Raw genomic sequence first — 13,171 nt, 5'->3', positions numbered from 1 at the left:
ACCAACATCTCAGAACTATATATTTACTGTATCCACACAGGGCTTATATAGAAAATATAGAAAAACATGCAGATGAAAACCCTAAGATTAAGAAAAAAATACTACTACAGTACTTTAACTGAAAACGGCATGGGCAATATTTTATCTTCCTGACACGTTCTGAGAAATATATTAGAATTACTTGTAGGGTATGACTGTCAGGATGCTGGTGTATTTGATTACATTGGAAGATACAAGATCAGTTAGGGGCATAATTGAAATTCTGACCAAGAAATTTAAGTTTGGGTGGGTACGATGAATCAGTGGGTGGAAGTAGTTGCTGCTAATCCTGATGACCCATGATCTTCCCCTGGGACCTGAGGAGAAGAGAACACATTCCTGCAGCTTGTTCTTGGATTTCAGTATTCATTCTGTGGCATGGATATATAGCCCCCAACACAGAGACAAGATAAAAATAATGTGAAAAAATTATTAAAGAGTTTAGACCCATAAATAAATAGTCACGGTGTGTTACTGACTAGAGAATGACACACAGTAAAAATGATTCCATAAATTGGTGGAGTATCTTTATCACAGGCTTTAAGATAGACTTCTCACTGCTCTTCAGTGAAAATGGCATTGCTATATGAAGGAAGGTTCCATAAGGAAGTTCTACACCAAAATTTACCAATACTTAAAACATGGGCTTGGAAGGGGGGGGGGTCCCAAAATACTCAAGAAAAATCAGTTTTCTAAAAATGTACAAGAAACAGTGTTTTTTGATAATAAATTCACAAGTGACAAAAATCAAAGCATTTGATACCTAAAGTGAAGCAAAGGCAAAAAAAAAAAAAATAGTGTACAGACAGCATCACGACCATGATTATTAGATCATGAAGCTATTGGCAGCATTCCATTGCTAATATAGCTCATTAAGTTCCCAGACAGTAGCACATAGTACTTTTAAAATCACAACCATTAACTGAGAAGTAGTGTGTTGGGTGGCTACAATGACCTGTCATCTGTTAGCATGACGGAGGCACATGAGAGTCACTGAAATGTTTATAGCAGAAACCACCTGAATACTAGACACCGTGGTAGCCTAAGAAGGCTAATGAAACATTAACAAACAAGAATGGGATGGTATTTTCATAAGTACAAAATTTAATTCCCTGGGAGTAGGAAAGGGGCTAGCTGGAAGCCAAACCATGAACTAGGAGGTGGCAGCTGGCTCCCAGCAATCCCATGATGAATGAGAAACACCTCATAACTCTTGGTCAGACTACTCTCATGACTGTGCCAGGGCATTCTTTCTCAAAGGCTCGTCTAAATACCTCCGCCTACTGGCGTGCTAGACAATAAATACAGTGTGTGGTCTGGCTGCTTTCGAGTCTCTGGGGAGCCAGTCTTCCCAAAGGCACCCTGGCATTTGGAAGGCTGGCTTCCCAACATGCATCTGGACAGTGTACCCACCTAGTCTAATTGTCCCTTCAGATGTTGTATAAAGAACAGAGAAGACCCATACTTTTTGGGCCTCAGATACGTCAACTTTGGTATGTGAGTAGAAGTTAGGTAGGGTACCTGATGCTCCAAAGAGAGCTAATATTAAATTTGAAATTAGGTGCCTCTTTTTTACTTTCTCTGGAAAGTGGGGAGGCTATGTTTTACTTGGATCAAAGCAACAAAACACAAGTCATTCTTTAAGAAAATTTATTTGTTCCTCTACAGCAGAAATAGGGAAGTGGAATAAATCTGTGCAAAGCGTATGTCTGCAAAGTGTGTCTCGTATCACATTCTTTCCAATGCAGGCTTGTTATTACAACCTTTCTCCCAGGTTTTCCAATCCAGCACAAATACTTCTACTCTGTTTTGGCCTTCAGAGCTGCTTCCTCTCTCAGACGGGCTTTCCTTTCTAGGTTCAAGCTTGTTAAGGACTCATGTCTCTTCGCAGCCTAAAAGGAAACAGAATTGAAGAGCTGATGGTGGCAGGCTGCACAGGATGTCCTGCCCCGGTGCTGAGAACAGCAGGCTACCTTGGCCAGAACCCGTCAGCTGCCTGGACGCTGGGCACAGCAGTGTCCTGTACACACCTTCTTTTCTCTCTGACTCGAGAGTCCAACCCATCCCAGGAGAGAAGTACATGGCTCTCCCTTCTCTGCCTTTGACCTCTTTTTCCAAATCCTGTCTTTTCCCTGGCACCCTTCACTCTTCTTTATAATGTAAAACACCATTCCATCTCCATCTCGCTTTTCATTTCTCCTTCCCTACCTTCTATGTGTACTTTCTAGTACCCTTCTTCTCTTTTAACAAAAACATTCAGCTTTGGGAATCCCAGGCTTTACCAAAATATTACCCCTGATGACTTCTAGAATGATCTATCCCAAAACTCCACCCTTTCAAAGCAAATGGCAGTGGGGGAAGCACCCCTCCATTCTTCTGGCTTCCTTCAGTGTGGACTGTTAAATTTCTATGAAGCTTATATAATCAGACCAGTTTTTCTGACAAGTCCGTGAATCTTGTAGCTACAGAAGCTGGGATTTTCTGACACCCATGTTATTTCACATGTGAAGAATTTGGTGGGAGGAGGAAAAGGAAGGGAAAAGAATGCCAATGACAAGGACAAAGTATGATGGTAGCTAACTCCTCTCTTCTGATGGTTTTCATTCTAGCACACACCATCCTAGGGGAATTACTTGCTTCTGGAGATTTTTAACTAAGTATTTCTCAGAAGTCTAGAAATCCACACGTCTCTCCCCAGGCTTCTGAAGGTTTCAATCTGAGAATTATGAATGAGAGGTCAAATGGCGAGACAGGAAAAGTGAAGCAGGCGGGCTCATTTCCAAGAGAACTTCACTCAGGTCCGCACACTTGCCCCTTCGTGCTCCTGTGAGGCGGGACTGAAACGGCTACTATTCTTATGTGACTGCAAGGCACAGTGAGTCAGCAGTCACCTCCTTCTCTCTCTGGAGCCGCTCAGGACAGGGAGCATTGACGAGCACGTCCTTAGGAGAATCGTTTTTTCTAGACAGGGTTTCTCTGTGTAGCCCTGGCTGTCCTGGAACCAGGCTGGCCTCGAACTCAGAGATCCACCTGCCTGTACTCCTGAGTGCTGGGATCAAAGGTGTGCGCCATCACCGCCCAGCTTAAGAACAGTTAAACGATATCTGTATGTGACAGCTACGACACAGATTTAGACATGATACTTAAGGTGTGCTCTTGAATTTAGAAGCATGCACACACACACTTTAGATTTTACTTATTTATTTTATGGGTATAAATATTTGCCTGCATGTATGTACATATAACCACATGTGTGCCTGGTACCTGTGAAAGCCAGAAGAGGGTACCAGACAGATCCCCTGGAACTGGGGTTACAGATGGTTGTGAGCTGCCATGTGGGTGCTGGGAATTGAACCCTGGTCCTCTGTAGGAGCAGCAAGTGGTCCTAACCACTGAGCCATCTCCCCAGCCCCCAAAGTAACTTACTTAATAAAAAGATAGTTTAATAGGTCATTTGGTAACATGAAAAATCAGATCTAAAGTTTTGTTTTTCATCTCTCCACTTTCTAGGTGAGTTCTGGAAAATGCGTGGTGCATCTGTTCCCTCATAACAAAGCATGGTGATGAGAAAGCCTCTCTCTTAGGCTCTCACATCCAGTGAGTTTAACAACTGCTGCGGCATAACAAACATTCAGTACTGGGGAGCAAGTTTACTCCTACCTCAATTATGTCTAGGTTCAAATTACTTCTGTCACTAGGGAGGTGGATGTCTTAGGACAAACTGCCAAAACTTACTTTAAAAATTATTGTTTTGCTGGACAGGGGTGGTGCATGCCTTTAATCCCAAAACTTTCGAGGCAGAGGCAAGTGGATCTCTGTGAGTCTGAGGCCAGTCTGGTCTACAAAGTGAGTTCCAGGACAGTCAGGACTGTTACACAGAGAAACCCTGTCTCAAAAAACAAAACAAAACAACAAACTACTGTTTTATTTTTTGTGTGTGCGCAGGCACACATGTGCTACGGAGTACATGTGGACATTCTAGGACAGTTCTCAGGAGCTGATTCTCTCCTTCCATCTTGTGGGATGCAGGGATTAAACTCACGGTCATCAGGCCTGTGCACAAGTGCTACAGAGCCCCTCCCTCACCAGCCCACCGCGGAAGCTTCCTAAGCTACGGTCTCCTCATCTCATGGCAGCATCTACCCAGCAAAGCTGTGGTGAGGTGCAAATGAGGTCACCACTCAGAAGAGCTTGGCATGCAGTAAGCATCAGTCAGTAAATTGATACGAAGTGGCTTCCTCTTAGACCTTCCCCTTCTCAGACCAGATGGTGGAGCCAATCACCGCTCTCCTCGTCTCTGGGGAGAGCATGCAGAGGCAGAGAGGAGCCGGCTCTTACCTTCTTGCCCTCAATGACCATATAGATGCATCCTGCCACTGTCAGAGCAATCATTAAATAGCTGACCTTCACCCGGATCTTGTTCTTTGCAGCATCAAGCATCTCAAACCTAAGAATAGAATAAAAAGACATGATTAACCCTTTTCCCTCTGAGCCTGCAGCGGGACAAAATGTTCTAGGCATCACAACTTCCAAGTACAGTGATATCTGTAAACACCAAGCAGCTAAGACCTAGGGACTCATAGCACCTTGGGGAGGGTGGGCCAAGTTCACAACTCTTTGTTTTTGTTTTTGGAGACAGGGTCTTTCTTACTTTATAGCCCAGGCTGGCCTGGAACTCATTCTTCTCCTCTCAAAAAGTCCTGCTATTAGCTCAACTTATAACAAAAATATAGTTCAGAAGGAAAACAGACATGGAAGAGTTAATATTCTTTGTGTAATCCAGTTTTCTCTGCAATTTCTAAACTTTATGCTCATGAGTAGTTTGTCTGTGCACCTTGTGGCTGAGTCTGAGGCCAGAAGAGGGTGCTGGATTTGGATCTCCTAGGATACAGAAGGTTGTACACCATATGTGGGTTCTGGGAACTGGACCTCCATCCTCTGGAAGAGCAGCCAGTCCCCTGAACTACCGAGCCGTCTCTGCAGCCCTGATTGCTCTGATTTTTTTATTGGGGTCGGGGTAGAAACTATGTTATTAATTCAAAGTCTTTCCATTTTTATTAACTCATCTAAAAGTGCATTTCATAACAAAACTTATGTTTGCTGGAAATAGTGGCACAGGCCCTTAACCTAAGCAGAGGCAGGAGGATCTTTGTGAGTTTGAGGCCAACCTGTTCCACATAGCAAATTCCAGGACAGCTGGAGCTATAGAGAGAGGCCTTGTCTCAAAACAAACAAAGGCAAAACAAACCTTAGGCTTTATTTCAGACAATGCACGTAAATTTGTATTTTTCTCCAGCCCCTAATCTAGCTTTTTGCTCTGTCTTGAACCAGGAACAGATCTGAGACTGCCTGAGCCAGTGAAATAATCCCTTAAACAATGGTCCCTTAATGTTAATCTTGTCATGAAGGATGTGCTAAAACTGAGTGACGGTGGACTGGAGCCTGTGCTTTTTGGCAAGTACCTAGAATGCAGTTTTTCTAAGCTGTCCACTGACTGATGACCTACATGCCTTGATAGACAATTTCTCAGGTAAAAGCAAACAGGCATAATGTGCAAGAGTCTAAAGAGAAAGCTAGGTATACAAGATGGCTCAGGAGGTAAAGGTGCGTGCAGCCAAGACTAACGTCCTGAGTTCAGTTCCCAGGGCCTATATGGTAAAAGACACTTCTGTAAGTTGTTTGACTTCTACACAGATGCAGGAACCAGGAACAACTTCTAAAGATGGTGAGGTGTTTAACCACTCGACTAAAATCATCGGAGATTCCACTAGCCACAAAAACAAACAAAAACCAAACCAAAATAAATAAATAAAAAACAACAGAAAACCAAACCATTTTAACTCGTGTGGTGGTTGGAATGAGAATGTCTTCCCATAGTCTAGGGCATTTGAATACCTGGTTGACCTGGACCACCAGGCTGATCTTCAATGACAGGTTTCTAAGAGGTAGGATGGGGATGAGAAAATAAAGAAAACAGGAAAGTAGGGACCAGGAGGTCTTGCATAATGGCTTATGCCAAGGCAAGTTTATTAAGAAGTATAGCATATCATAGACAGTTTGCAGTGGCGGGGGAGGTTATGGGACAGAGTCTGGGATAAAGTCAGCAGGAAGCTAATCAAGCAATATTATACAAAAGGAGCACAAGATACCTCAAATGTATCATAGATCAAGCATACAGTGGCCTGGGGACTGATAATTCTAGTTTCTTCAGGGGAAAAGCCAGATTCCCAGACACCGAAACCCTAAGTCCTTGGAGGCCCTGGCCCCAGGCCCATACTAGACCTTGCCATGCCTGCCCTTGAGCAAGGACACAGAACCAGTGTTCCTTCTGGACTTTCACCAGTCTCTAAGAAAGCCTTGGATCAGCCCGCCTCCCAGTAGCACTATTTGGGTAGGATTAGGAGGCGTGGCCTTGTTGGAGGAAGCATGAAGCTGTGGGCAGGCTCTGAGGTCTCAAAAGCCACAGGCCTTTCCCAGTTCACCCTCCTGCCTGCAGTTTGAGATGTGGCTTCTGTCTCATGTCTGCTGCCTGCTGTCCCTACCATTATGAACCCTAACCCTCCAGAATCACAAGCCCAGAGCAAACTCTTTATTCTCTAAGTGGCCTTGGTCATGGTGTTTTATCACAGTAATGGAAAAGTAACTAATACTACAAGATTTTATGTGACTCAGTGTCTCCAAATGAAGTCTTATGTTCCTCCTCCCATAGTGGCATAGCTTACACTTCGGAGACCATTATAAAGGAAAATACATTTCAATATGGCATGACAGTTGAAGTTGGGAGGGAAAGGTAGAAATTGGAGGGAAGGGCATAGGTGGCTGAATTAAATAAACACACATCCTATGTATGTGTGAACGCCTCAGATTATGATAATAATACAAGGCAAGAGAAGCAGGATCGCTCAGAACTACCAGCACAGGACAATCAGTTGACTAAACCCAGGGAAGAACTTTCCGGAGCGACTCACCAGGTAGTATTTTGGGTCTGAGAGGATCTCGGGACCAATGACAAGGGAGACAAGGTATGCCACAGCAAACTCTGAACAGCACCGATCACCCCCTACTCCCCCACCCCCTGCCCCACATATAGATCATCTTGGTTTTGCTGGGATATTATCAAGAAATCAGGGCAAAGGCCAAAGCTGGGTGTCCCCGCTAGTTCTGGAGCACTGCCATTTCTCAGAAGACGGCACTGTCACTTGGGTTAAGGACTGAGGTTTCCTACTGAGATGTTCTGGGGGTGACAATGTGTTCTCTGATTCAGTTAGCAAGCGCAGCAGGGCTCTAAGAGCAGGAAGCAGATGCATCCTGTCTACCTGGAAAAGATGAGCTGCTTGAACCCAGGTCCTTTTCATGTGCGACTTGAGACCAGGGCCAGGAGGCCCAGGAGTAGTTTCTTGCTGACAGGGAACTTTTGTGACGTTCCTTACTCTGAGGAGGAGGATGTCCACAGGGGAGAGAGTCTCACTTCTCGACACCACGCTGGCCAGTCAGGGTCCTTAGCATGAACCTGGACACTACCTCCACCTGAGATAGGTCTGCCCCAGGGGACATGGGACAACGCCTGGGGACACTCTTGGAAAAAGTACTGCTGGCATCTAGAGGGTAGAGGCCAGGTGCTGTGGGATGTATGGCAAATGTGTTGCTGATTAATCAATAAAACACTGATTGGCCCTTGGCTAGGCAGGAAGTATAGGCGGGGCAAGGAGGAGAATAAAGCTGGGAAGTGGAAGGCTGAGTCAGAGAGACACTGCCAGCCGCCATGATGAGAAACAGCATATGAAGATGCCGGTAAGCCACGAGCTATGTGGCAAGGCATAGGTTAATGGAAATGGATTAATTTAAGCTGTAAGAACAGTTAGCAAGAAGCCTGCCACGGCCATACAGTTTGTAACCAATATAAGTCTCTGTGCTTACTTGGTTGGGTCTGAGCGGTTGTGGGACTGGCAGGTGAGAGAGATTTGTCCTGACTGTGGGCCAGGCAGGAAAACTTTAGCTACAGCCAGGGATGTTGTTAAATCCTTCAGTACACACGCCAGTTCACAAAACCCAAACTAGTCCAGCCCCAAGTGTCAACAGTGCTAGCTAAGGCTGCAAAACCCTGGTTTAGAGAACCTGCACATACCGTTAGAAATTCTGAAAAAGTCTAGATTCCAAGGAGGCAGGGGAGGAAGAAAACCCTTCCTGGTTACCCGGGACATCTGAGGTGAGCAGCATGTGAAGAGTGAGAGGTTTATGGAGGTAGAACATCCCGTTGAAGTGTGTGTGAGGACGGGTTTGATGATATTTGTGCTGAAAAATGATTTTATTTGTATGTTAATAAGTAAAGTTGCCTTGGGGTCAGAGCTAATAGCAAGCCATAGCAGAAGCCAGGCAGTGGTGGCGCACACCTTTAATCCCGATCACATGGCAGGCAGATCTCTGTGTGTTCAAGGATACAGGCAGCATGGAGACACACGCCTTTAATCTCAATACCAACCACAGGACCTAGAGGTCTGTTATAGACAGGCCGTGACGAGGAGGTCATGTGGTTGGGTTTACAATCAATGAGAAGGCAGAACAGAAAGTCAATAAAAAGACAGATACACAGGAAGTAGACCTCTTTCGGAGGGGAAGGACGGCAGTGGCAGGAAGGGTAAGAAAGGGTTTTAGTCTTAGCTCTTAGCTACTGCTCTGACCTCTTGGGCTTTTAACTCTGCATTTGGCTCTGTGTTTCTTATTTACTAAGACCGTCACGTCTACAGATGGGAGCAAAAGACTGAAAATGAGGATTATCAGGATCTCCGAAGAGCTCCCATGAGCTCTCACCTCTTTTTAGGGACGGGAGGTGGGGCAGTTACAAGACAGGGCTTCTCTGTGTGGCTCTGGCTGTCCTGGAACTCACTCTGTAGATCAGGCTGGCCTTGAACTCAGATATCGCCTGCCTTTGCTTCCCAAGGGCTAGGACTAAAGGTGTGCACCCCCCCTCCCCCCCCACCCCCCCACCCCCCCGGCTGAGGCCTCAGGCCTCACCTCTTAAAGTTTCTACCACTTCCTATGAGTGCCACTATGTGTGGGCATTTGGAGGATGTTTAAGATCCAAACTAAAGCTGCTGCATCAAAATACTATTACACCCACCGCTGATTCCTGAGCGGGTTTTGTGGGGTGTAGTTATTACTGTGACAAGTTTAAAAACAAACTAAAAGAGTGCACATTATTGTTTCCCACACTTCTGGAGCTAGGAGGTCTAACTAAACGTCAGCCTGCTTCACAAGCCGACGGGTCCTCCAGTCACTGGGTAACACACCAAACAGTTTCCCAACACGGACTGTTCTGGGTACTTGCCAAAGATGAAAACATGGAGAGAATGAAGAGTGTTTCTAAATCTGGTCAGAAGGTTTTAAACAGAACTCAAATGCACTCTGTTTCCCCTCCAGAGATCAGTGAGAAACTCAGGCTGCGTACAGCCCTGCCAACACTCACGAGACGGTCTCCGGGATGTCTTCCTCCTTCTTGAAGCGCCCTGACCACAGCAATATCTTCCTCTCGAAGTCCGTGGGTTTGTGCAGTGGCACTCTGTGTCTGTAGGATTCTGTGGGGAAAACCAGTAAGAAGCTTGCTTGAGATTTCATTCATTCATTCATTTATTCATTATGTATAACAGTGTTCTGGCACCGAATCTCATTACAGATAGTTGTGAGCCACCATGTGGTTACTGGGCTCTGGGGAAAACCAGTAAGAAGCTTGCTTGAGATATTATTTATTTATTTATTTATTTATTTATTTATTTATTTATTTATTATGTATACAGTGTTCTGGCACCAAATCTCATTATAGATGGTTATGAGCCACCATGTGGTTACTGGGAATTGAACTCAGGACCTCTAGAAGAGCAGCCAGTGCTCTTAACCTCTGAGCCATCTCTCCAGCCCCTTGCTTGAGATTTTAATGTTCAAATCCAGCAACACACACACACACACACACACACACACACACACACACACACGCCATTTGTGTCCTTCAGTTATTCATTTAACAGAAGCACCAAGAGACAAGAGACTTCAGGCTGATCGGAGCTTCATGTTATGTGAGTAGGGTTGCACAGAATGCCTTGTTTTCAAGTGCCATTCCATAGTGCCATGAGCAAGAAGGTAAAATATAAGTCCTAGCACGCTGTACAGTGGAAAGAATACCACAAGAAAAGATAGGGTGAAGAGGATGCGCTGAGAAAGGACAAGAGTGTGCCTGTCTCCAGTAGAATAAGAAAAAGACCATATGGTTAGATTCCATTAACAGACATTGAACACCAAGCTGAGGAGTTCACTGGATTTGGGATACACTTTTTGTTCTTGTTTACATATAAGCCTGGCTGGCCTGGAACTCAAGAGATCTGCTTGCCTCTGTCTCCCAAGGGCAGGGATTAAAGACCCATGCCACCAGAGCTGGCCCTGGGAGATGTACTTTGAAGCAAGGAAGGCTCTTCTCAGTCTTCACACTGGTTAGTAGAGAGGAAAGAGGAAGAGCATAGATTGGGCCAAAAGTCCAAGCAGGAGCGCTAATATAAAGGTGACAGGATAGGCTCTGGACCAGAGTCACAGCAGCATTAAGGTCACTTGAAGGACACCAAAGATTTGGAGACTGATTAATCTATGACAAAGAAGGGTTCCTGAAGAGCCTCAAACCCGGAGCACTTAGGACCAGCAGTACTGTTAACTAAAACATTAGAAAGGGAACCAGCTAGGGAGGAAAGGGGCCCAGACACTGTCTCAGATTTGTTCAAGTCTGAATGAATGATGTCCCCTTGAGGAGGTTCCATCAATAAGTAGGGAGTAAAGACAAGCACTTGTGTGAAGGGTGAGCCACTGAGGGTGCTGAGGAAGAGAGAGTGCCAAGAGCCCATGCAAGGACAGGAGCACACAGTAGAGGACCAGAGCGTGCTGACAAGGCAAAATAGGGCAAGTCCCAAAGACTGCAAGAGAGAGACGCTCTTGAGAGAGAACTCACCGAGGGTGAGGAGCAGAGAGACCAGGGACTCACAAGGTGCTGGGTGAGATGGGATGTTCAGTAACTACAAGCCAGCTTCTACCCACAGCCCACTGGTCTCTCAGCCACTTTTCTTCCACTGAGAGCTACACCTCACCTCATGTCCACCGCCACCTCTTTGCTTTCACCTCAGAAAACAACAGCAATAGGAACAGGAAAGCCATCAGGGGAAAAAAGGCACCACCAGAGTGAGAGGTGTACAAGTACAGAAATGAGTTTGCCTTCCATCTTTCTGGTGGTTGGCACGCTTGTCTTTATCCCCCCCACAAATGAATTAAACCACCTGCGAAGAGGATTTAGAAGCCAGGTGTGGGTATACACCTATGACCTCAGCACTTGAGGGCAGATTCGGAGGCAGCGGATTGACTTTGAGACTCAGCTACACAGTGAGTCAGAGTATTCTAGCCTGGGATACACAAAACATTATCCCCACCCCATCCCAAAAAAAACAGAAAGAAAAGAACAAAGAAAGGGCAGTTCATAAAGAACGGCTATGAAAAAGCAAAAAATTAAAACCATTCCTAATGTCCTTACCATAGAGTAGCCAGGATGCTTTAATTTGGGTGTGTTTCCTCAGCTTTATTTGGGTGAGCATGACCAGGCACTTTATATGCATGTATAGGCTTGTCCTTATATACAGTATAAAATCTTATATTTTATATATATATATATATTCATACATATGTGACATTCCACAGGACTACCCAGTGTTTACAAGAAACTGCCAACAGCTGTATGCAACCACTCTGAGTTTGACATTTAGATGTAAATATATATATATTTACACTCCCAGCCTTTTCCATATATAGTGATTATTGTTTAGGATAGATCCTGAATCCTAAAACCAGGTTGAAGGGAATAAACATGTTTTAAGTCCTTTAGGGGTGGTTTTTCTACTCACTAAGGCGGAGCCCAAGTGCACCCCCAGAAGAAGCTTGCAGACCAGTGCAGCTGGTAGGTTACAGCTGTGCACTGCCCTCCTTCCCACAGGGGCGGCCTGGCCTTAGGTATGTAGAGCAGCTACAGCCGAAGGCGGTGCCAAACCCAGAATTGAGCCTCACTATACTTGATCCCAAACATGATCTCTTGATGTGGCTGGGGAAATGACTCAGTCAAGCACGAGGATATGAGTTTAATCCCCAGGACCCACTTTAAAAAACAAAAAAAGCCAGGAGTGACGAGCACACCTACAATCTCAGCACTGAGGAGGCCGAGATAATTACTGGCCAGCAGGTCTTGCCAAATCAGTGAGCTTCAGATTCAGTGAGAGACCTTATCTCAAAAAATAAAGTGGAGAATGGTTAAGGACACCTGATGTTAACACACACACACACACACACACACACACACACACACACACACTACTGTGCATTGTGAACACAACTGACACACGCATAGTAAGGAACACTGGCCGACCTCTTCAGGTTCCAGATAATTCTAAGGGCCGGGGCCGGGGCTACCTATTCCACGAATGGAGAAAGCAATACAAACTTACGGGTCGGGGCTTTGGGGCTTTCCTGGGGCTTGGTGCAAAACCCGTTGATCCTCTTCACGTCAGTGTTCCTGGCAGGCCTTAGAGTGGAGGAGGCATTTCTTTCATATAACCTAAGGCAATGTCCTAGAAGAGAGAGAGAGACATAATTCAGAGAGAAAATCTCAGGCTTTCTCAAGATAAGAAATACAAGTAGCTGAGTGTGGTGGTGTGGGCCTGTAATCCCAGCACTCAGGAGGGAGAGCTGGGGGGATCATCAGATGAGGTCAGCCTGGACAAACAGTGTCAGGCCAGCTATATAGCAGACATTGTCCTCCCCACCCCAAGAGGAAAGGGCAAGTCTGCAAGTTTTCAGTTATATACACAGAGTACAAATCAGCTCATAAAAGTCGGGTGTGGTGACACAGTACTTGCAAGCTTGAGGCAGGAGGATTTCAAATTCAAGGCCAGCTGTGGTTGAGTTCAAGGTGTGCCTGGGCTACTCTATCTCAAAAAAAAACCCCAAACAAACCAAACAAAAATTCAGCTCTCCTAGAAAACATAAATTAGCTCATTTAGGAAACACAATACATGTAAAGCATACAAGCTACACAGGTGTAGGAGAAATGACTGTGTCT

At 45.3% G+C, this 13,171-nt stretch overlaps 1 protein-coding gene across 1 annotated transcript in view; it reads right to left on the bottom strand.

Annotated features, from left to right (window-relative positions):
- Window positions 1–1,675: 1,675 nt before the first annotated feature.
- Window positions 1,676–13,171, bottom strand: part of Fam162a (family with sequence similarity 162 member A) — a 28,688-nt gene continuing 17,192 nt past the window's right edge. The window contains exons 2-5 of the mRNA XM_059276785.1: window positions 12,558–12,680; window positions 9,503–9,611; window positions 4,378–4,486; window positions 1,676–1,931 (exon numbers count right to left, since the gene is read on the bottom strand). Coding sequence (XP_059132768.1) covers window positions 1,839–1,931; window positions 4,378–4,486; window positions 9,503–9,611; window positions 12,558–12,680 — 434 coding nt within the window. The 3' untranslated portion in view covers window positions 1,676–1,838. The remainder of the gene's footprint in view (window positions 1,932–4,377; window positions 4,487–9,502; window positions 9,612–12,557; window positions 12,681–13,171) is intronic.

This window comes from Peromyscus eremicus, chromosome 12 (assembly GCF_949786415.1).
Source record: "Peromyscus eremicus chromosome 12, PerEre_H2_v1, whole genome shotgun sequence".
In the NCBI taxonomy this organism is placed as follows: domain Eukaryota; kingdom Metazoa; phylum Chordata; class Mammalia; order Rodentia; family Cricetidae; genus Peromyscus; species Peromyscus eremicus.
Note: the sequence above shows the minus strand (reverse complement) of the source record. Positions and strands in the feature narration are given on the sequence as shown.